General features: G+C 48.7%; 1 protein-coding gene across 1 annotated transcript in view; it reads right to left on the bottom strand.

Annotated features, from left to right (window-relative positions):
* Nucleotides 1-431: 431 nt before the first annotated feature.
* The window catches only part of adgrg6 (adhesion G protein-coupled receptor G6), a 43,862-nt gene continuing 20,666 nt past the window's right edge, over nucleotides 432-23,627 (bottom strand). The window contains exons 5-23 of the mRNA XM_042332730.1: nucleotides 21,470-21,561; nucleotides 21,302-21,354; nucleotides 20,485-20,547; nucleotides 19,565-19,707; nucleotides 18,685-18,799; nucleotides 17,741-17,859; nucleotides 16,658-16,865; nucleotides 16,073-16,238; nucleotides 14,592-14,735; nucleotides 13,876-13,989; nucleotides 11,433-11,478; nucleotides 10,430-10,536; nucleotides 8,613-8,740; nucleotides 7,708-7,976; nucleotides 7,027-7,129; nucleotides 5,620-5,903; nucleotides 4,605-4,706; nucleotides 3,999-4,151; nucleotides 432-602 (exon numbers count right to left, since the gene is read on the bottom strand). Of these exons, the coding sequence (XP_042188664.1) occupies nucleotides 433-602; nucleotides 3,999-4,151; nucleotides 4,605-4,706; nucleotides 5,620-5,903; nucleotides 7,027-7,129; nucleotides 7,708-7,976; nucleotides 8,613-8,740; nucleotides 10,430-10,536; nucleotides 11,433-11,478; nucleotides 13,876-13,989; nucleotides 14,592-14,735; nucleotides 16,073-16,238; nucleotides 16,658-16,865; nucleotides 17,741-17,859; nucleotides 18,685-18,799; nucleotides 19,565-19,707; nucleotides 20,485-20,547; nucleotides 21,302-21,354; nucleotides 21,470-21,561 (2,579 nt within the window). The 3' untranslated portion in view covers nucleotide 432. The remainder of the gene's footprint in view (nucleotides 603-3,998; nucleotides 4,152-4,604; nucleotides 4,707-5,619; nucleotides 5,904-7,026; nucleotides 7,130-7,707; nucleotides 7,977-8,612; nucleotides 8,741-10,429; nucleotides 10,537-11,432; nucleotides 11,479-13,875; nucleotides 13,990-14,591; nucleotides 14,736-16,072; nucleotides 16,239-16,657; nucleotides 16,866-17,740; nucleotides 17,860-18,684; nucleotides 18,800-19,564; nucleotides 19,708-20,484; nucleotides 20,548-21,301; nucleotides 21,355-21,469; nucleotides 21,562-23,627) is intronic.

The raw sequence follows: 23,627 nt of genomic DNA, 5'->3' as shown, positions 1-23,627 counted from the left end.
CCACCTTCCCCACCTCAGGTGCCCAACCCTTTGACACATCCTCCCGACAGTGAAAGGTGCAGTACATGAATGTAACTTGCATTGCAAATCGTGAGAAATTCGATTCCAATTCTGAGCCCCCCCCCACCGACTAAACTTTGAGCCAATATGGCCGCTCAGAAGTCAATACACGCACAGAATCAGGCTGTTGGCCCAACTAGTCCTTAAGTGAAGGACCCTAAGTGAAAAAAACTGGGGCTCCTTCCTCTCCCCCATCCCCCAAACCACCGCACCCCCAACATATACCCTCCAACACCAGACGTGAGTGTCTGTATCAGTCTGTGTGAGAGCGGGGGGTGGGAGGGGCGGGGGGTGAAAAGGGGGGAATGGGCTTGGGGGTTACCCAGCTTGCATCAGCGAATGTCATCCGGGGCCTTCCGGAAGCTTCCGGGGTCAGAACTTGGTGCTGTGGCTGAAGGCATCGGACATCATGATGTTCTTGTAGAAGTTGTCGGAGTGGGCGGAGCAGTAACCTTTGACCTTGTCCAGGACATTGTGGGCGGGTTCCTGGGGGACGCCCGGGCGCTCGAACTTGTTGGATGGAGAGGTCACAAAATGGTCGCCTGGAGGGGAGGAGGGGAAACAAGGAAAACACCAAGTCTTAAGAGTTTACAACAAAAACTTGCATTTACACAGTGCCCATCACGCAGTCTAGCGTCGCAGAGCACTTAGCAGTGACAGAGCCTGACACCGAGCCACGGGGAGAGGGAGGTGGCCGTAAGCACGGTCGAAGAGGAAGGACTTGCAAGTGCGTTCTGAAGATGAGCAGGGAGGGGGCGAGGCAGAGGGATTGAGGCAGAGGGTTACAGAGACTCAGGGCGTAGTGGCTGAGAGCACGGCCGCCGATGGTGGAACAGAGGGGATGAGGGACAAGCAGGAGGCGACAGCCAACCTCCACTTGCCTGGCCAGTTCAAGCAGATACGTGCAGAGACATAGTCAATAGACAGCCGCAGAGCATCTCCCCCTGCACAGGGAGGCGCGACAATTGAGATGTGTGATGTATATATAATATAAAATATATATATATACATATAATACTCCTTGCACGTGATATCACACCTTCAAGACGTCTCAAAGCGCTTCACAGTATACACTGTAAAGTGTAGTAACTGCACGTTTTGTGGGCATATGCCAGTTAACCCATGCAATTTCACCCAGGCATCCTCAGAGGCCTGACGTTCCACCCGCTCTCAGCCCGAGGGTCCCTTTTGGCCTCAAGATTCGAGACGGCGCAGAATTTATTCATGGAATAAAATCCTCCAATTCAAATCTTTTCAAAAATTTTTGTTCGGGAAACCGGGGGTGTGGTGGGGGGGAGGGAAATGCTTATAAATTGGGAGCATATTTGGGAATTACTCCACAAATAATAATAATCCTTGCAATAACGTCACAAAGCGCTTTGCAGGAATTTACTGTAAAGTGCAGTGACTGTGTATTTTGTGCAAGAACACAGCAAAGTCAAATTGACTATGTGGGCTCCAAACGGCAGCCAATTTGCACACAGCAATGTCCCACAGAGAGCTATGAGGTGAATGACCGATTTTATTAAGTGCCAACTTAACATGGGTTAAATTAAACATTAAGTCAAGATACACTGAATGAAACTGGTGAAATTTTTTTTTGTTATTCCCAGAATCTGCCCACACCATACACGGGACACCTGGCTCACAGATCGTAGTGTTACATTGCTGGTTAAATGAGGAAAACAACATAACTATCCTTTCTTGGTTGGTTAAGCCGTTACAACAAGCCTTGCATTCGATACTGCGCCTTATCACGTCTTCGAGACGTCTCAAAGCGCTTCGCAGCTGTTAAGTGATGACTGTGTATTTGTAGCTGAACACAGCAGTCAATTTGCGCACAGCAGTGTCCCATAAAGTGAGTGACCAATTATATTTGGGAGATTGTTGTCCAGGACACCAGGAGAGAGAAACTGCCCTCTTTTTTTCAGATGGGATCTTTAACGTCCACCTGAACAGGCAGATGAGATCTTGATTTTAACATCTCATCTGAAAGATGACACCTATGGCAGTGTAGCACTCCCCCAGTACTGCACTGGAGGGTCAGCATTGACTATGTGGGTTCCAAGTCCTGAGGTGGGGCTTGAACCCTCAACCTTCTGAAGCATGGTCAGCTGTTGGACACAGCGATTGTCAGTGTGGTAAGGAGGTGGGGGCTGACTGGAGATTGTTTGGTGGGTTGATTACAATAAGTTGGCGAAATTGCCCGCTATGTTTTATGAGAGGGTAACAATACATCTCATGGTGTACACCCAACCCTCAATGTAGTGGGGCTGGACTACATCAGGGGGAAGGTAAAGCTTCAAAGCAGCACAGCTATTAAGAGATTCCAACTCCCCCTCCACACCCAGACCCCACCCAGAGCCCACCCTCCCCACCGCGCTCTCTGGGACTGTCGCCAAGCTCCCCGGAGCAGAACCCGGAGCAGGGGGAACCCAACCTTTTGGCTGCTCAAGGCCAGACATCCTATTTGAGAAACTGTCTTTCAAGCAATATTTTTGTGTTTCCCTTCCAGAAACGTAACGTTTACAGGTTACGGAGGAAGTGGGCGGGCCAGATGAATTGGAGGGAGGAAGGGGGCCGGATAAAGCCAAATGCGGCCCACGGGCCACCAGTTGGACCATTCCGACTTAGAACAAGATAACACGCACACACATGCATCCACGCACACATGCATGTTCACGTGTGTGGCTCTGACATGCCAGTTATATGTACAATGTGAAGCGAGAATGAGTGTATGTATGCTTGTGGGTGGGAGCGGGGGGATTGGGGATTGATTATTCAATTGGGTTTAATTTGGGATATTAACAAAAAGGGAGGAGAGGAAGCGTTAATATAATAAGTACTAATATATTATTAATTCTTGCATTGGATATAATGCCTTATCAGGTCGTTGAGGCGTCTCAAAGCGCTTCACAAACTATATTGTCAAGTGGATTGACTGTGAATTTTGTGGGCGAAATATAAGACTGATCTCGGTTCGGACCGATCCATCAAATTGAGGAGGAGGTGGGGGGGAACCCAAAATATGTGAGGAGGGGGAAAAGAAAGACCAGAGAGTGAAGTCCTCCCCTAACATCTCCTCCCCCTCATCACACGTTAGATGTTTCCATCACCCCACCTCTCCCCCACGAGGCAACCCACCACCCACCGCTTTTGGTCAATAGTGTGAGTTAGTCCCGTAAGCTCATTGCCACCACCTGCCCTGTTGCTGCCGCTGTTGGTGGGCTGCCTCAGCATGCATTACCTTGACGTTGGGGGAGGGGGGGGGGAAGCCCAGCTCTGCACTCAGGCCCACGCTCAGCGGACGTCATCCTAGTTCCAAAAACACATCAAGTTTCATTACTCGGGAGCGCGGTGAGCGAGGATAGACACAGACCTCCCTCTCCTCACCTCCTCGCCCTAGTGGGCGCATAGCCTTAAACCTACAGTCTCACAGCAAGAACATAGGTGGGATTTTGGACCTACAATCTCACAGGCTAAAGCATAGGTACATTTGGGGGACTTTCAACTCACAGACAAGAGACTAGGTGGAATTTCAGGCCTATAGCCGAGGCCATAGGAGGAATTCGGGGCCACAAGTCTCACAGGCTAAACCTAGGTGGAATTTCATGTCTCCACCTTAAAGGTAAGAGACTAGATGCAATTATGGGCCTTTTGTCTTACAGGCGAGAGATGAGACGACATTTCACTCCTACAATCTCACAGGCTAAAGGTCTAGGTGGAATATTGGGCTTGAGGTCTCGCAGACAAGAGACAAGTGGAATTTCAGGCTACAACCTTACAGGCCAAGGCCCACGAGAAATTTTGAACCTTCAGGTTATGGCAGATTTTCAAACCTATAGTCCCTAACGTTGGACCTTATTGACCTCTAGTTAGGAGTCTGTCCCAAGTATCCTGCTTCCCACCCCCCCACACTGCCCCTCTCTGCTCCTCACCCTTGTTGCTGCTGGTTTTGAAGAGGTTGGAGCTGGACTTTAGCTTGCTGGCCCAGCCAGTGGAGTTGGAGCCGATGGAGCTGGAAGACAGAGACTTGCCCAGGTTCTCGGAGCTGACCTTCTTGGTATTGTTAGTCACTGTCCTGCTCCAGTCTGGAAGCACAAAACAAAATGGCCAACGGGCCCCATTTTAGACCACAGCAGCAATTTAAAATTCATTAGAATAACAACCTAATGTTAATAATCTTCGCATTTGATATAATCCTTTAATCACGTCGTTGAGACGTCTCAAAGCGCTTCACAGAATACACTACAAAGTAAATTCACTATATATTGTGTGGGCAAAATATGGCAGCCAATTGTACACAGCAGTGTCCCAGAAACAGTCATGGATTGAGTGACCAAGTTATTATTATTTGGGGAAGAGGGGGATTATTACCGCCGGAAAAGCGATCCACCAATTGACTAACAACCGGGTTCCAACTTACTGCTACGTAAACAGAGGCGTGTAGAGTAAGGAAACTCGCCTAAGGTTTTGCCCCGCCCGGGAATCAAACCCAGGTCCTCTCGCTTCGGGAGGGAATTCCGATGTAATCCCACTCTCACCTGAATTCTCCGGGAGTCGGAAGCGACCGCAGCACAGGTACCGTCTCCATTGTTTCTGCACGTTCTCCTTCAGAGCGCAGTGAAAGACGAAGACAAAGAACCCTATGTGTAATAGAGAGAGAGAGAGAGAGACTAACAAGGTCAGACCCCTGAGGTTACATATATGTTGAACAAGATAGTAATAATAATAATCCTTGCAATTGATATAGCGCCTTATCACGTCTTCGAGACGTCTCAAAACGCTTCGCAGAATATACTCTAAAGTGTATATTTTGTGGGCGAAGCACGGCAGCCAATTGCAAACAGTAGTGTCCCACAAACAGTCATGGATTGAGTCACCAATTTATTGTTATTATTATTATTTTTGAAGGAATTATTATCCCCAGAAAAGCCATCCGCTAATCGTCTAACAATCAGGTTCCTGCTTACTGCCAGGTAACCAGAGGCGTGTGGAATAAGGAAACTTGCCCAATGTTTTGCTCTGCCGGGAATCAAACCCGGGTCCTCTCTCTTGTGAGGCGAGTGCTCTAACCACTGAGCTACAGGACTCCACAAGAACAACAAATTACACTTATATAGCAATTTGTTGTTCATGCTAATAAATAATCCTTGCATCTGATACATGATACAGTGCCTTGCAAGGATTATTATTATGATTATTATCCGTAACTATCTCTATCTAAATACTTAAATACACGCTCACCATGTGACTGGTGCTCAGGACAGCACCTTGGAACGCGAAAGGCGTTCTCCAAACGTAATTTATTGTTGTTGAACCCACAACCTTCTGACTCAGAGATGAGAGAGCTACCGACCGAGCCAGGCTGAACGAGCTGGGCGTACAAGCCAGGGGGAGCACTGATTAGGAACATAGGAATAGGAGGAGGCCATTCAGCCCGTCGAGCCTGTTCCGCCATTGTACTAAATCATGGTTGATCTGTACCTCAACTCCAATTACCCGCCCTTTGCCCCGTATCCCTCGATTCCCTTACCTAACAAGAATCTATCCACTTACCCTGCAGGGAGTTGAAGATGGCAAAGAGGTACATGAAGGCCAGGTTGACGGGGCCCCAGGCGAAGAAGGCAAAGCCCCAGGTCAGGCCCAGGAGGAAGGTCAGGCTGACGACACTCCGCAGGTTACGGAGGATTTCCTCCCGCAGGCTCCGGTTACTCTTTTTCCCGTTCCTGCCGCAGATCTGAATCAGGACCACCACGAACATGGCCACATTCATGAGGAAGAGCACGACAAAGTAGCACATACACGTCACGTAGAAGACGATGGGATGGTCAATCCAGCAACTGGGGAGCAAGAGATCACAATCATAACATATTTCTGCTAATAATTTACGAAATAATTACTTCTCATTAGTAACTTATTGATAATAATAATTAATAATAGGACTAATTTTAACATAACATAACATGTAGGAGCAGGAGTAGGCCATTCGGCCCTTCGAGCCTGCCCCGCCATTCAATCATGGCTGATCTTCTAATCTAACTCCAGCTAATAACCTGACCCTGCCTTAGCCCCATATCCCTTAATCCCTTTTGCAATAAGAAATCTATCCATCTCAGTCTTCAATATGCTCAAGGACTGAGCGTCAACAGCCCTTTGGGGCAGTGAGTTCCATACATTCATCCTTTGAGTGAAGAAGTTCTTCCTCAACTCAGTGCGAAAGGGTTGGCCTCTGATTTTAAGGTTGTGACCCCTGGTTTTAGTTTCTCCAACCGGGGAAACAATCTACAATCTACTCTATCATTGCCCTTTGGTGATCTGATCTAAAGATCCCCTCTAATTCTTCTATATTCTAGAGAATATAGGCCCAAATTGGTCAACCTATCCTCATAACTCATCCCCTTCATCCCTGGTACTAACCCAGTAAATCTACGCTGCACCCCCTCTAAGGCAAGTACATCCTTCCTTAAATAAGGAGACCAAAACTGCACACAGTATTCCAGGTGTGGTCTCACAGGGCCCTATACAGTTGCAGCAAGACTTCCCTACTCTTATACTCTAATCCTTTCATAATGAATGCTAACATACCGTTCGCCTTCCTAATTGCTGCTGCACCTGCAGACTAACTTTCTGTGATTGGTGTACAAGGACACCCGAGTCCCTCTGGACGCTAACACATTTTTTTTTGAGGGATAATTAACCCCGGAAAGTGATCCGCCAATGGACTAGCAACCGCGTTCCTACTTACTGCTCGGTAAAGAGAGGCGTGTGGAGTGAGGAAACTTGCCTTACTATTTGCTCTTCCTGGGAATCAAACCCGGGTCCTCTCACTTGCAAGGCAAGTGCTCGAACTACTACTCTACCATGTGTTCTGAGTCCCAATGTAGGGCCACAAACTTCTGACTCAGAGGCGAGAGCGCTACCACTGAGCCAGGCTGAGACAACTTAAAATATGGAACAACTCACAAAGCTGAGGCTCCTTGTCCGTTGTCATCCTTCCCATAGACTTGCATTCCATAGAACTCCAGGTTGATAGCGAGGACAATACCTACCACCAGAGCTGGTAAACCTGTCAGAGGAAAACTGTGATCACTATTGACCCAAATCCCTAACGGCGAGGGTGGTCCTAGCAGGACAAGCAGAAGGAAAGTTTGCCAGACAGTGCTCTCAATGCCAAGCTATGTGGTTTTTTGCTGGTTAGACTCCAGCAGTTATCCCAACGCACACTCTGGGTTCCCCCCCAAGTCTTGGGTCTTGCCAATCTGTGGCTAAGTAAGCAGGGTGCATCCCTCCATGGAGAGAGTCCACATTCCTCTCCAGACACAGGGACATTTCCATGCGAAGGAGGCACAGATATGTGGAACTAGATGGAGAGAGTGTGTGAGAGAGAGAGGGAGAGAGAGACAGAGACACACAGAGACAGTCACAAAAAGATAGAGATAAAGAAACAGAGAGAGGCAGAGACAGACCCACAGTGAGACAGACACAGAGAGAGAGACACACACAGATAGAGACACATTGACACAAGATCAATCTAGTTGCGGAGTGAGAAAATGGGGGCTGGGGGATTGACAGAATGGGGGGAGGGTGACGAGGAGACGGGCCGAGCGAGGGAAGGAGAAAATAAAGAGAAGAGGGATAGGTTACCCCAGCCGACGATGCAGAACTTGAGCATGTACTTCCTGATGTAGGTGTTGAAGACCTTGACCAGAGCGATGTACATGTGCACGGCCTCGAGACCCATCCAGGTGAAGGAGGCCAGGAGGAAGAAGTGCAGGAGGGCACCTACGGCCACACACAGCCCCCGCAGCTGGAAGGAGGCCAACCAGCCGTCCACCAGGAACAGCAGGTTCAGGAAAAACAGAGACGTGCTCAGGTTCATCAGGATCTTAGAGGGGTAATCCCGGCGTAGCTTCCTGCAGGGAGCGAGGGAGGGAGGGAGGGTGGGATGGGATGGGGGAAGGTGGGGAGCGCGGAGGAGAAACCGATAAAGTTAATAATAATTTGCATGTTTTTAATACAGTTAAACAAACTATGAAATAGTTCATTTAATAACAGCAAAATAATATTTGTTGCATTTGATACAGACGTCTCAAAGCGCTTCACAGGATATACTGTAAAGTGCTGTGACTGTGTATCACTTTCTCGGGGTAATAATTCTTTCCGCCACCCCCCCCCCCCAATAAAGTGGGGTCACTCAATCCACGACTGTTTGTGGGACACTGCTGCGTGCAATTGACTGCCGTGTTTCACCTATGTATTCAGAGGGGTTCACAGGAGTTCTAGAGGGCGGGGGCAGAAAGGCTGAAGGCCAGACCAATGATGGTGGGTCAGGCAGAGTGGGGTGGGGGGGAATGGGGGACACGAAGCAGGCCAGTGCCCACCGAGTAGGACTAACGGACGGGTTAGACAGGTTTCAAAAGGTCACAGATGCGGGACCAACACTGTGGGGAGGGCTTTAACAGTGAGGACGAAGATTTTGAACTCTATCCTCTGAGGGATGGGGAGCAAGTGGAGCCGGGCGAGGGTGGGGCTGACGATGACAGACTCACTCGAAGGCGACGTAAGTCAGGAGTGTTGTGGCTGAGAAGATGGCAGACACTCCACAGCCTATGTGAGTGATGAAGGTCAAGATCTGGGTGTTCACCGCGTCGATCTGATGGGCCGTCCCAGAGATGTCCTGCAACAGAAACAACAACGTGCCTTTATACAGCGACCTTTACACAGGACAGCGCCTCAGAGCGCTTCACAACAACAGAGAAGCAGAGTGAGAGAGAGTGGGGGGGGAGGGGGGGGACTTAGAGTGAGACAGAGACAGTGTGAGGGAGAGGAGCAATGTGTGAGAGAGTGAGAGAGAGAGAGGAGAGTTAGAAAGAGGGAGAGAGGAGAGACAAATACAAATTTACATTTACACAGCGCCTTTCGAGTCGGGAGGATGTTCCAAGACACTTAACAATCCTGGCCAGGCACTCGAGCTGGGGGTGGGAACCAAAGGGGTTGGAGTAGGGAGAGGGAAAGATGGCCGAAAGCACGGTCAAAGAGGAAGGTCTTGAAATGGGGCTTGAATGAGGTGAAGGAAGGAGGGAGCTCCAGAGAGCGACGGCAGAATTGGCCGAAAGCCTGACCACCAATGGTGGGGGGGACAGGTACGGGGGACATGAAGCAGTTCAGTGCTGACTGAGGGAAGGGAGCAGCCGGTTCGGTAGGGTTTGAGGAGGTCACAAAGGTAGGTGGGGGGTTTGAGGTTGAGACCATGGAGGGATTTTAACGTGAGACAGAGAGAGATAGGGTAGAGAGTGAGAGAGACAGAGACAGAAAGAAAAAAGGGCTGGTATTGTGCTCTGGGACAGCGATAATGTCTCTCTTCTTATACAGTTGCTTCTGGAGCTAGTATTTCTGGGGAAGTTCATCCCTGTTGAGATTTCCTAACCGAATCTCACCCATAACTGAGCGCATTATGGGAAAGATTGAGCTCCCAGCGGCAGCTATGCTTTCAGGCCTATTTTGGTTGGAATCAGCATTGCAGTACTTCCGATCTAAGGAGTTTGATCTGCTCTCACAAAGATGGAGCAGAGAACACTTGAACTCAGAGCTACCTTGAGCACTTGGTCACTAGGCTCAGGCTGGGCTTGCCCAGCCAGAGAGGCCATTCGGTGGTCGTGAAGACATGGATCAGATCCTCATTGTCCTTTGACAATTTAGAGCCTAGAAGGGTTTGGGGGATTAGGGTTTGTCGGCGGGGACATAACCCTCGGTCCCAAAGTGGAATGTTTCAATCTAATTCGGTTAACGGGGTGTGAGCAGGTTTACCTCGCTCACCAATAAAAATAAAGATAATATTATGATGGAACTAATTATTTCACTGTAATTAATTTCTAATTTTGCTTCATGTCCAATTAACTGCACTGTCTGCTTATAATAATAATCATAGCACATTTATCACGTCATTGAGACGTCTCAAAGCGCTTGACAGGACATACTGTAAAGTGCAGTGACTGCATATTTTGTGTGTGAAACGTGGAAGCCAAATGTACACAGCAGTGTCCCACAAACAGCCATGAAATGTATGATTATTTATTTTTTGATTGTTGGCCAGGACATTGGGAGAGAGAAACTCCCTTCGCTTTTCGAGTAGCACTGTGGGATCTTTAACATCCACCTGAACAAACAGACAGGACCTCGGTTTAACGTCTTATCTGAAGGACGGCACCTCTGGCAATACAACATACCCCCCAGCCCTGCACTGGAGCGTCAGCTAAGACTGTGTGCTTCCCAGTCTGGCCAGTCTAGTCAGTGTGGGTGGTCAACTCTCTACTGTATTCTGGCTGTTAATTCCCTGTCCCTCCATCTCACAGAAAAAAGGCCTCACCATCAGGACTCCAAAGTGGGTTAGGTGATCACACAGGCAGATGGTCTCATTGGCGTTGGATTGTGGATGCACTCGGCAGCCTTTAGGGTTCCACCCACCACTGCCATCTGGAAGGTAAAGTGTAACAGCAGCCAAGCGTGAACAGCTGGATACACCACAAGACCGTATAATTCCATGCATTCGATACAGCATCTCAGCAGGACATCGAGACTTCTCAAACGGCTTCACAGATTTACTGTAAAATGGATTGACTGCATATTTTGTGGTGGAAACGCGGCAGCCAATCGTGCACAGCAACGTCCCACAATCAGTCGTGGATTGAGTGACCAAATTTCAGAGGATATACTGTAACAGCCAATTTGCACACAGCCAATGACCCACAAACAGCCAATTTTATTTGGCGGATTGTTGGCCAGGACTCCAGGAGAGAGAATCTCCCTTCTCTTTTCGAATAGCGCCGCGGGATCTTTAACATCCACCTGAACAGGCAGACGGGACCTCATCCGAAGGACGGCACCTCTGATAATAAACTTCCAACCTGCATTATAACAGGGCCGCGAAAGTCAACACTGTCCTTTAACTACTCATGCATGCAGCCGTCTGGCTCCCAATCCCCCAAAAATTCCTGTGCATTGGCGGGAAGTGCCGACGTGGTGACACGGAAGTCAGACATTTACATGAAAGCCGAATTGGTTGACATCAATTGGCTGCTGACATAAATTCCTGTGCATTGGCAAGAAGTAATGGCATTAGTGACTCGATGACCTGGATGAGACTGGGCCTTTTTTTTAATGGGTATGAAAACCAAAATGTTTGTCTACCAGGTTATTGTCGACGTCACTTCCTATGCTTTTCCAGGAAGTTACGCAACCTGACAACCAGTCGTTTGTCCATTTTATGGCTCGGGAGCTAGCCGGCTAGTGGCTTCAACACGTACCCCATTCCCGCTAGACAAACCCGCAGAGTTTCTACTGTAACACGTAAAAGAAATGGTTTTACTCACTGTTTAACGCCAAATCCCAGAATGTGCATTGAGGCTTAAATGATATCTGTTCAAGACACAAGGCAAGAGTTAAACATGATTTTAATAACAAGCCTCCCATTTTGTACAGCTATAACGCTGCAAAGTTAGGATTCACCAAGACACAGGTTTAGAGTTGCAAAAGGCAATTTCAGGACCGACACCGGGAAATGTTTTTTACCCAGAGGGTAATTAATGACTGGAACAGGGTTACCACAAAGGGTGGTTGAGGCCAGGACACTGGGACTCGTGTAAAAGGCAGCTTGTTCTGGAGGGATGAGATTAGATGAGCCGAAGGGTCTTCTTTGCTTGAACTGATCTCGTGAACCTCTCCAAGCGCTTCAGAGAATTGCTGTAAAGTGCAGTGACTAAGTATTTTGTGGGCAAATGTGGACTTGTCTTGGTGCATTCTAAAGTATTGGTCTGGGTTTATTTTTTCAATCCCTTTTAAAATGTCACACACTTCTGTGAGGTCCCTTTTGAGTCATCTTTTTTCAAGACCGAAGAGCCCTCGTTTGTCTGATCATTGCTCAGCACAAAGTCCTTGCAATTGATATCGCGCCTTATCCGGGCATTGAGACATCTCAAAGCGCTTCACAGGATGTACTGTAAAGTGCAGTGACTGTGTTATTTTGTGGGTGAAACACGGCAGCCAATTGCGCTCAGCAGCGTCCCACAAACAGCTGTGGATTGAGTGACTGAATTGGTATTATTTTTGACAGAAGTCCACATTGGACAAACCGGGGGTCTTGAACCACAACCTTCTGATCCAGAGAAGAAAGGCAACCAGTATATTACTGAACATTACAAGACTACAGCTTGAAAGATTGTGATGGGGGTCAAATAGGAGAGGAACTGAGCTGGGATGAGAGGTGCAGTACATCTAGGAGCCTGTTGGGGTGCCATTGAGACAACCATCAGTTCGTTGTCTGCATTGCCACCTGTAGAGAGTCAATGGTACCTCAACCTCAATCTTAGTTCAGCTGCAGGTTTCCATCATACCCTGAAACTCTGGAACTCTCTCCCCCAATCCTTCTGCCTTGCTCCCTCTTTCCCGGCCGGGGCGAAACCTTGGGCAAGTTTTCTTACTCCACACGCCTGATAATAATCCCTCAAGGGACATAAAACAATAATAAATCGGTCACTTCAATCCACGAGTGTTTGTGGGGACGCAATTGGCTGCCGCGTTTCGCCCACAAATATGCGGTCGATTCACTTTACAGTCTATTCTGTGAAGCGCTTTGAGACGTCTCGAAGACCTTCCTCTTCGACCGTGCCTACAGTTACCTCAACCATCCCCCTGGCTCGACGTAGGGCTCCGCCACTGTTAAGCGCTCCGAGACGCTATCGCACGTGAAGGGCACTGTGTAAATGCAAGTTGTTGTTGTTGGCTGCTGTTTTGAAGTCCTGTGCTCAGTTCTGCCCCGTAATCTCATGACAAAAGGGTATCACAGCCACGGGAAGGTGCAATACAATAACATTTACATTTATAGAGCTTTTCGTGTAGGTAGGACATCTCAAAATGTTTAAACACACCGCATATGTTCACACAGATTTATAATAATTATCCTTATTGATCTAGTAGCCTCCTGCCCTGGCTCCCACCCTATCCTGTGATAGGATAGGTATGGAGGCCATCTCCGGACCTCCAATAAACCAGAGGCCTCTGCGATGCATCTGAACATGAACTCTCAAACTCTGCCTAGTGCCTTCGGCCACCTTCCCATCCCCCCACTCCCTGCCCTCCACCCCTCATGATCCCAGCGCTCCCTTGTGGCCTGGAAGCCTCTATGCCTAACAAGTCACTCTGGATAACTAGTCACTGAGCCCTTTTCCCTTGGACTGATGAGTAATCAGGAGTTTACTGTATTATTATTATTATTATTATTATTATTATTATTATACCCTCTAATGCACTAAGGAGCCGCCAGGTTTTGGTCACAGCTATAAATAATAATAACAATAATCCTTGCATTTGATACAGCGCCTTATCACATTGTTGAGATGTCTCAAAGCGCTTCATGGACTATACTGTAAAGTGGATTGACTGTACATTTTGTGGGCGAAATGCATCAGTGTCCCACAAACAGTCGTGGATTGAGTGACTGAATTATTCTTTTTTTTTGGAGGGATTATTGCCTCTGCAAAGCAATCCGCTAGTCGACTAACAACCAGGTTCCGACTTACTGCTAGATAAACAGTGGGATGTGGAGTAAGGAAGCTTGTCTAAGGTTTTGCCCTGCCCGGGTATCGAACCCGGGAGCTCTCACTTGCGAGGCGAGTGCTCTAGCCAGCACCAACAACAACAACTTGCATTTATACAGCGGCCCCTCTTGCAGGGTAGCGTCCCAGAGTACTAACCAATACGCTACAGGACTCCACATTGCCCTCCAAGAGCAGGGCTGGAGTGCAGACCCACACCTACCTCGGACTGTCTGTGTTTGATTTTGATCCTGATGGGTTGGGAGAGGTCCTCAATGGTGATGTTGCCCACACTGCTCGCCACCACGTAACCCTCCAGGGGAAAAGCTCCCGGGTCCTGCAGGGGAGAAACCAACCAAACATCACTGAGCGACTGTTACTCAATGTAACACAGCAGAGTCTCCAAACCAAACAACTGAGAGATTCACACACGTGCCAATGCAACACAGTCCAACTCAACAACAACAACTTACACGGCGCCTTTCGCGTTGGGAGGACGTCCAAGGCGCTGGACAGTCAAGGGTTGGGATCAGGAGGGGTGGAGGGCAGGGAGGGTGGAGGTGGGAGACTGGCCAAAGGCAAAGTCAAAGAGGGAGATCTTGAAGACGACAAGGGAGAGGGTGAGGTGGAGGTGCTCCGCGATGGAGTTCCAGAGGGTGGGGGCAGAGAGGCTGAAGGCTGACCACCAAAAGTGCAGCAGGCAGGGCGGCGGACATGGAGCAGACCAGCTACCTGCCGAGCAGAGGGAGTGGACAGGTTGGTGAAGTTTTAGTGGGAATTTAGCAAGTTTCTTGAACTTTACACAACAACAAATTCCATTTATAGAGTGGCGTCTCAGAGAGCTTCACAGGAATAGACATGATCAGAGAGGTAGGTAGATAAAGAGGGGGCGGAGGGGAGAGGGAGAGAGTTCCTGAGGTTATTTGACGGTGATCTTGCCTGAAAGAGTCCACTCTTGCTGAAGAACGCAAACTGAGTCCTGGACACAGCGCTGAACTCTGCCTCGCTCAATTGCTCCAAGAGGCTGGTGGGCAGAAGGACCTCGGCCAGTGACTCTGCCTCAGTGTCCTTGTCAAAGTCAACCTGTCAATCACAACAGAGGAGTCAGGAGCCCCGCACTGAGAGACGCGATCAACAACAACAACAACTTGCGTTTATACAGTGCCCCTCCTGCAGGGTAGCATCCCAGAGCGCTTGACAGTGGCGGAGCATGACGCCAAGCTGGGGGGAGGTGACTGTAGGCACGGTCGAAGAAGAAGGTCTTCAGACGCGAACTGAAGATGGGGAAGGAGGGGACAAAGCAGAGGGATTGAGGAAGAGTGTTCCAGAGTTTTGGGGCGTAGTGGCTGAAAGTGCGGTGGAACGGAGGGCACGAGGGACATGCAGGAGGCCGGAGCCAGTCGAGGAGGGGGTCAGAGGAAGAACGCTCACAGGAGCGTTTGCAAAAGAAAACGGAGGATTATAGGGGTTTGTGCATTCGTGGATGAGAAACAGGCAGTTTGCACAGTAATGTCCAACGAACAGCCACAAAGTGAGCGACCAATTTTATTTGGGGGATTTTTTGCCAGGATATTGGGAGAGAGAGAAACTCCTTTTCTTTTTGAATAGCGCCATGGGATCTTTAAAGCAGTTTTAACATTAGAGTTTACACATTTATTTCCAGATGCATGAAAACCTTCCTGCATCTGGCTCCAATTTGTCTCAAAAACATTGCAGTTCTATTGCTCCTTCCTCTTGTCTTTTTGATCATGTGCGAGCGCGCCACCTCGTGGGCGATCAACCAGTTGGAAACCCCTGACCTCGTCTCCAGCAGTTACCCCAACTCACACTCTGGAGTCCCCAAGCCTTGGATCTCGCCGATCTGCGCCTAATATTCTCCGGGATTAGGAAAACAGGATGTGTGCCTCCAGGGAGAGAGAGCACATTCCATCCCAACAATCTCACTCTGGGATTTCCATGTGTGGGTGGTTCGGAGACTCTTAAGCACAGCGATGGGTTTCCGCACGCGTCAGACACCCGGCTGAGCAAACAAAACTGCATGGGGAGAGGTCAGGTGAGTGACCAAATTTTATCAGGGGGATTGTTGGCCAGGACATGGAGAGAGAGAAACTTCTTTCTCTTTTCGAATAGCGCCACGGGATCTTTAACGTCCACCTGAACGGGCACAGACTCAGTTTATTTTCCTTTGTTTTCAAGGATCGCTTAACAGCGGTGGAACCCGATGCTGAATCGGGAGGGAGGGAGGGAGGGAGGGAGGGAGGGACGGAGGGAGGAATTGACCGTGAGCACGTTCGAAGAGGAAGGTCTTCGGTCATGATCTAAAAGAGGGGAAGGCAGAGGCAAGGTGGAGGGATTGAGGGACAAGTTCCAAAGATTTGAGCAGGACAGTTCGAGCCCTTTCTCCCCGATGGGGTCATCACCTTCAGGTCAGAGTCGGGTTCCAGGGAGCCCACACTGAAGGAGGTGCCACTGTAGTTCCTGGGATCCACAGCGGAGATTCCCAGAGCCAGGTTCCGGGAGGTGATGCTCACTGAAGGTCCCAGGAAGGTCATCTTAACCGTCAATGCATCAACCGTCTGGAGAGCTCTGCCTCAAGAGAAAGATGGTTAATAATCATAATAATAATAATAATAATAATAGTCCTTGCATTTGATGTAGCGCCTTGTCAAAGCGCTTCACAGAATATGCTGGAAAGTGGATTGACTGTGTATTTTGTGGGTGAAACGCGGCAGCCAATTCCACACAGGAACGTCCCACAAACAGTGGTGGATTGAGTGACCAAATGTTTTGGAGCTAAAGGGATTGTAACCCCTTTGTTATTATTATGATATTATTATTATAATAATCTTTGCATTTGATATAGCTTCTTATCCCATCTTCGAGACGTCTCAAAGCGTTTCACAGAGTATACTGTAAAGTGGAGTGACTGTGTATTTTGTGGGTGAATTATTATGCTGCAATGCCTTTCACGTCAGGAGCGGGGGAGGGCTGGGGGGGCAACTCACACTCGGGAGGAGGTGACGAGGGCGGTGTCGGAGCTGGAGAGGATGTTGGAGAGGACAGTCACCACAGTGGAGGCCAGCGACTCGTTGATGCTGGCCACGATGACAATCTGGCTCAGGGTCTCCACCAGCCGGTCCACCTGCTCCCTCGTCAGGTTCTTGGTGTCCGCCGTGAAGTCCAGCAGCTGATTTGCCACGTCGGCCGCGTTGTCTGTGTGTGGGGGGGGGGGGGGGGGGGGGGGGGGGGGGGGGGGGTGGGGGGGGGGGGGGGGGGGGGGGGCACAGGATATCCTTGTCAAGTGGGTATTTGGGAACCTGGGCTGGATGGTACATGTGTGTGTGTGTACACTGCCCTTGTGTACAAAGTTTACCTTGGTGTGTGTGTGTATGTACAAGTCTGCACACTTATTGCGTGTGTTTACACAAGGTTTACCTTAGTGTTCAATGTTCGAATGCTCTTGGACACAAGTTGTTGTTCTAGTGTTGTAGTGTGTGTGTGGGGGGGGGTGGGAGGGTGGGTATGTGTGCGCGGTGAGTGTGTGTGTGTAGGTGTGTGTGGAGGGGGTGGGGGATGTGTGTGTGTAGGTATGTGGAGAGGAGGTGTAGGTAGAAGTGTGCACAGTGACAAGGTTTACCTTGGTGTGTGTTTGTGTGTGATTGTGTATTCAAGCTGTACCTTAGTGTGTGCCTGTGTCCGTGTGCATAAAAGCTTTGACTCAGTGTATGTGTGTCTGCGTGTGTGTGCGCATGCCCATGTACGTGCACAGAATTTTCGCATGTTTACCCTTGTTTGTGAGCATGCACACGCGCACGCATGCGTGTACAAGGTTTACCGTGAGAGTGCGTGTGTAGGCCTGCAAGATTTACCCAAGTACGTGTGCATGGTTGTGTGCGTGCAGTCGTGCGCGCGGGGGTCAATGCATGCACGTGTGTGTGTGTGTGTGTGTATGCGCGATGCATGTACCTGAGTGTGTGCGCGTGCGTGTAAACCTTACAACGTGGTGCTCCTCCACAGCACTGACACAGTAAGACATCGACACGGGAAGGTACATGCGTGTGCGTGATGGGAGGAGGGGGTGATGATACCTGGCGAGACTTTAATGTTCTCGATGTCACTGATGTTGGGGTTGGCTGTTGTGCTCAGCGAACAGTTGCTCAGATCTGGTGGGTTCCAGTGAGAGGAGTAGTTCTGTAGGTTCAAAACACTGGACAAGAGCAACGGCACGGCATTAACCCATTGCGTCTCACACAAACAACGACGACAACAACTTGCATTTACGCAGCGCTCTTCACGCAGGATTAGAGACTCAGGAGCACAGCACAGTGAGCGGGATCGGAGCCGAGCAAGGCAGAGAGGGGCAGGTGACCAGAGTGGGGGGGTCAAAGAGGTAATAATAATAATAATTATAATAATAATAATCCTTGTTTACCATCTTATCATGCCATTGAGACGTCTCAAAGCGCTTCACAGGAGAGATTGTAAAGTGAATTGTCTGTATTTTGTGGGCGAAACGCAACAGTCAATTGCGCACAGCAGCGTCCCGCACGCAGTCGTGGTTTGAGTGACCGCATTTTTACTTATTTTTTTGTGATTGTTTCTGGGACGTCGCTTCGTGCAAATTGGCTGCTGTCTTCGCTCGCAAAACGCGCACAGTCGCTGCAAAGCACGATCGAACAGGAAAGTTTTCAGGCGGGACTCGAAAGAGGGAAGAGGGGGGGGGGCAAGGCAGAGGGATTGAGGGAAAGTGTTCCAGAGTTTCGGGGCGGGGTAGTGGCTGAAAGCGCGACCTCCGATGGTGGGGCGAAGGGTGTGAGGGATGAGCAGGAGCCGGGGCCAGTCGAGCGGAGGCACTGGGTGGTGGATTGGGGAGTGAGGAGGTCGGAGGGGCAGGGGGGGTGCCAGAGAGTGAATGGATTTGAACACGACAACAACAACTTGCATTTATACAGCGCCCCTCGTGCAAGGTAGTGTCCCAGACAATGATTAATCATCATTATTACTTTTATTAATAATAATATTATCCGCTTACCACTGCCTGACTGCAAACTGACCCCCGTTTGAGACGCACATCAGAAACTGGGTGGCTGGTGGCCTGGTCTGTGGCCAAAAGTAATCAGATGGACTTTCTTCTTCTGTGCAGTTATCTGTGGAGAACAGAACAGAGGCTGACATGAGCTCAGGTGAGGAGCTTGGAAATAAAACACTCCACCTCACTGAGCCCAGTCCGGAGCCTTGGCGTCTTGTTTGACTCTCAGCTGTGCTTTCTGCCCCACATCCGTGCCATGACCCGCTCTGCCTTCCCCCACCTCCGCAACATCGCCAGGCTCCGCTACTGTCTCACAATGTAGGCCCCCGAAACCCTCATCCACGCATTCATCACATCCAAACTCGACTACGCCAACTTCCTGCTTGTCGGCCTTCCCAACTCTTCCCTCCACAGGTTGCAGATCATCCAGAACTCTGAGGCTCGTGTCCTCTCTCGCACCAGGCTCCATGATCCCATCACCCTTGCCCGGATCCATGGCTCCCCATCCCCCAGAGGATAGAGTTCAAAATCCTCATTCTCACCTTCAAGGCCCTCTACGGCTTTGCTCCTTCCTACCTCTGTGACCTGCTAACCTCTTATCAACCTTCCACTCCCTCTGCTCAGCAGGCTGTGGCCCCCACCCAGCCCAGCCCACCATTGGCGATCGGGCCTTCAGTCTTTCTGCCCCCACCCTATGGAACTCCATCCCACATTCCTTTCGCCTCTGGGAAGTGGGATTGAGAGTAGAACTGCGATCGGGACTGGGATTTATACTAGGAGTAGGAGTAGGAATGATCCTGGATTGTCACTACACTATAAGGCATTGGGATCACTGATGACCTGATCACTGTTGGGCAGCCTATCCACACACAGTGTCACTCACCCACTGGATTGACGATAATAGACACCACAGAAAGATTGTGTCCTAATCCCCCAGACGCATTCACGAGCCTTTCCTGCACAACTCTCTCCTGCAGTTGAAAGATCTTCGTCACATTGCAATAGAGGATTGCTCGGCAGTCAAACCTGTAGAGTCAAACACCTCTGTTAATAGCAATAATAACAGTAGCCCTTGCATTTGATACAGAACCTTATCATATCTTCGAGACGTCTCAAAGCACTTCACAGAATGTACTGTAAAGTGAATTGACTGTATTTTGTGGGCGAAACGCGGCAGCCAATTGTGCACAGCAGTGTCCCGGTGTCCAATGGAGTGAGTGACCAAATTATAATAGGTAATCTTTGCAGTTGATGCCTATCATTGTACAATAACAACTTGCATTTATACAGCGCCCTTCATGCAGGATAGCGCCTTGGAGCGCTTAACAGTGGTGGGGCACGACGCTGAGCTGGGGGGAGTGGGGATTGTAGGAACGGTCGAAGAGGAAGGTATATGGATGTAATCTGAAGAGGGGGAAGGATGGGGCAAAGTGGAGGGATTGAGTGAGAAAGTTCCAGTTTCAGGGACTGAAAGGATTGCTCTTAAAAGAGACAGCACAGACAGTGAGTAAGTGACCAATTTTATTTGGGAGATTGTTAACCAGGAGAGAGAAACTCCCTTCTCTTTTCGAGATGGGATCTTCAGCATCCACCTGAACAGGCACAGGTTTAATATCTCACTTGAAGGACGTCACCTCTGATAAGGCAGTCCTGCAGTGGAGTATCAGCCGGGTCTATACCAGTTCAAACTCCTGACGTGGGGATTGAACCCACAATCTTCTGACTAGGAGGTGAGGGCGCTACCGCTGAGCCAGGCTGATCCAACAATCACATTAACTGGAGACACAGAAACCTTTCTCTTACCCAGCACTCGTGTCCAACAGGGATCTCTTTCCTAATTTTAAACTTCTAGCTTTCTCCTGGATCCTGGCACAAAAGAACAGGGTTACAAAACATCTTCACATCTTCAAGACTGAGGTGGATGGATTTTTTTTAGGTCGGGTATCAAGGGATATGGGGCAAGGGTGGGTAACTGGACTTGACGTACAGATCAGTCGTGATCTTATAGAATGGCAGAAAAGCCCCAAGGTCTGAATGGCCTCCTCCTGTTTGTATGTTTCTAATTAACACAAGTTACTGATAACTACAAATCACAGAGAAGGCAGTGCATCCAAGCATTGGATTGGATCCAGCGGATCGAGTTCAAGATCCTCGCTCACCTTTAATTATCTCCACATCCTCATCCCCCATCCTATCTCTGCGACCTTCTCAAACCTGGTTACTCCCTTCACCAGCCTGCTTCAGCTCCCTTGCCCACCTCACCATTTGCCATTCTGCCCCCTGCTCCCTGGAAGTCCATCCACAGTCCCTCCAACTCACTCCCTCACCTCTTTCAAGACCTACCTCTTTGACCGTGCTTTTGATCATCTTTCCCCTCTCCAATCTCTCTTCTCCTTTTCCCGCTCCCCACTATCAATGGGCTTCCTGCTCTCTGGAACTCTGTCCCAGAGTCCCTCAAACTCGCTCGCTCCCATTTCAAGACCTATCTCTTTGAGCGACACAGAGCAGACAGAGATGGTCAGGGAGACACAGAGACACAAAGCATAAAACAGAGAGAGGAACATGTAGTCAGCTAAGGTGTACAGAGTCATGTTAATGTTTTAAGCCTCTGTCTTCTCACCTCACACTGACGACGGACACAGTGTAATTCCAGTTCCTAAAGGACTCAGAGAGCTGAAAAACATTAATAAGAATGTTATACACATCAGTTGAGATGATGGGACAATTACCACAGGTGTTCAGCCCAAACCGCACAATAGAAAAAAAGAGGTAGACATGTGTCACATACCCAAGTGGAGATCACTTCTTCTATCTGTGCTTTGTCCATGTTCTCGCTGTAGAGACTATAGACAGTAAAGTCTGCTCTGTAGAACAATCCCCCTGTACAGTGGAAGGAACACAGAGTCACAACACAAGATACCTGAGAAGATAATAATAATATTAATAATAATAATCCTTGCACTTGATATAGCACCTTATCACATCATTGAGACATGATAAAAAAGGCTTCACAAAATACATTATAAAGTGAGGTAACTGTTTATTTTGTAGGCGAAACAATCGTGGATTGAGTGACCAATTGTTTTTTTTGGAGGGATTATTACAACCGGGTTCCTAGTTATCGCTAGGCAAACAGGGGTGTGGAGCGAGCAAACTTGCCAAAAGATTTGACTTGCCGGGGAATCGAACCCGGGTACTCTTGCTTGCAAGGCGAGCGGGCTAACCTCCATGCTACGGGACTCCAAATAACTTTTAGTGAAAGGTTCTGACTAAGAAACATTCAGCCATCAATCTGCGCAGTGGACCTTTGTTTCAATCCTCAAAGCTTTCCCAAAGAACCCAATGGGTTAAGGGTCAGAGAGTAGAGAGCCTAGGCTTCAGTTCTGACCAGTCGTCCTTACTCCCATCTCGTGAAAGAGCTGAACAAAGAAGCACATTATTTTGTCTATTATCTACAGGCAAGAAAAATGTGCATTTTTTTATTCTGCCCTCCCCTTTAAGGGCTCTAGGGTTCAACGCTGCAACATGTGGTGTTATCACAGGGGTTAATTATCACATCGACCAGCACAATGTGGTCAAAAGTGGTCATTATTCATCACTTGGGTAGGGCAGGGGTGGGAACGAGGAGATAGGGGGGCATTACACCTCCAAGGCTGGTGCTAACTGCTGACTGTGATTTTTGGTCAATAGAATAATTAGCACCAGTGATATATAATAATAATAACCCTTGCATTTGATGTAGCGCCTTATCAGATCATTGAGACGTCTCAAAGTATTTCAGAGAATATACTGTAAAGTGAATTGACTGTAATTTGTGGGCGAAACCGGCGGCCAATTGCACACAGCAGCGTCCAACAAACAATCGTGGATTGAGTGACCAAATTATTATTATTATTTTGTGCGAGGGCATGTGTGAGAGAGAGGCACACATGCACACACACAATGCAAGATTCACGGAGACACACACAAACGCAGAGACTGACACACACACACACACACTCAGAGCATGAAATAAAAATATTATCACACGTTACATTTTTGACCCAAAACAATAGGGGGAACGAGCACCAGCGCAGACCCTTTTCGGAAAGAGCAAAGGAATGGGATTAGAGTAGAGCAGATTAGGCAGCGAGCACCAGCATAAACATGATGGGCGAAAAAGCAGAGGAATTTTGATGCAAGTCATAAAGATAAGCAATATTAAAGTTTGTGGGGTGGAGGAAGGGGAGGGAAGATGTGATAATTTACCCATCGCAGATCACAATTTTCACTGCCCAATATTCCACAACACATTACTACAATTACACCGTTTTTTTTAAGAAAAGAGAATCAAAATAATTAAATAATGACATAATAATAATTTGGTCACTTCAATCCACGACTGTTTCCAAGAGCAATTGCAGTGCTCTGTGCAATTGGCTGCCGCGTTTTGCCCGCAAAACGTACACAGTCAATTCATTTTACAAAATATTCTGCGAAGCGCTTTGAGACGTCTCAATGACGTGATAAGGCGCTATATCAAATGCGAGGATTATTATTGTTATTTAAGACATTATACAAAATGCAGAACGACTCTCTTGAGGGCACCAACGTTTCAGACAATGAAATAACACAGTTCATATCTGAACAAGATGAATAAAGTGTTTGCTTACCGGGGGTGAGGGGGATTGAGCTGTTAATGCCAGGAGTGTTAGTGCTGCTCGTGTTGAGGTTAGGAGGAGACGTGACCGCTGGCAACGAGACAGGGAAGAGCCAGGCAGGAAATGTTAGACACAACGTTCAAACACCATGAAACTGACTTGGTCCCTGCACACATCCCTGGGGGTTCACCCGCAAACACTATGCTGTGTGGAGGGGCTGAGTGGGATCTCCTTGGAGCTGAACTGGCTCCAAGGTGACGTGTTTGGCAGCAGAATGTCGGAATTGAGTCCGCTCTCCGTGACATT

This window comes from Callorhinchus milii, unplaced genomic scaffold (genome assembly GCF_018977255.1).
Source record: "Callorhinchus milii isolate IMCB2004 unplaced genomic scaffold, IMCB_Cmil_1.0 Scaffold3, whole genome shotgun sequence".
NCBI classification, from domain to species: domain Eukaryota; kingdom Metazoa; phylum Chordata; class Chondrichthyes; order Chimaeriformes; family Callorhinchidae; genus Callorhinchus; species Callorhinchus milii.
This window is presented reverse-complemented; position numbering and strand designations above follow the sequence as displayed.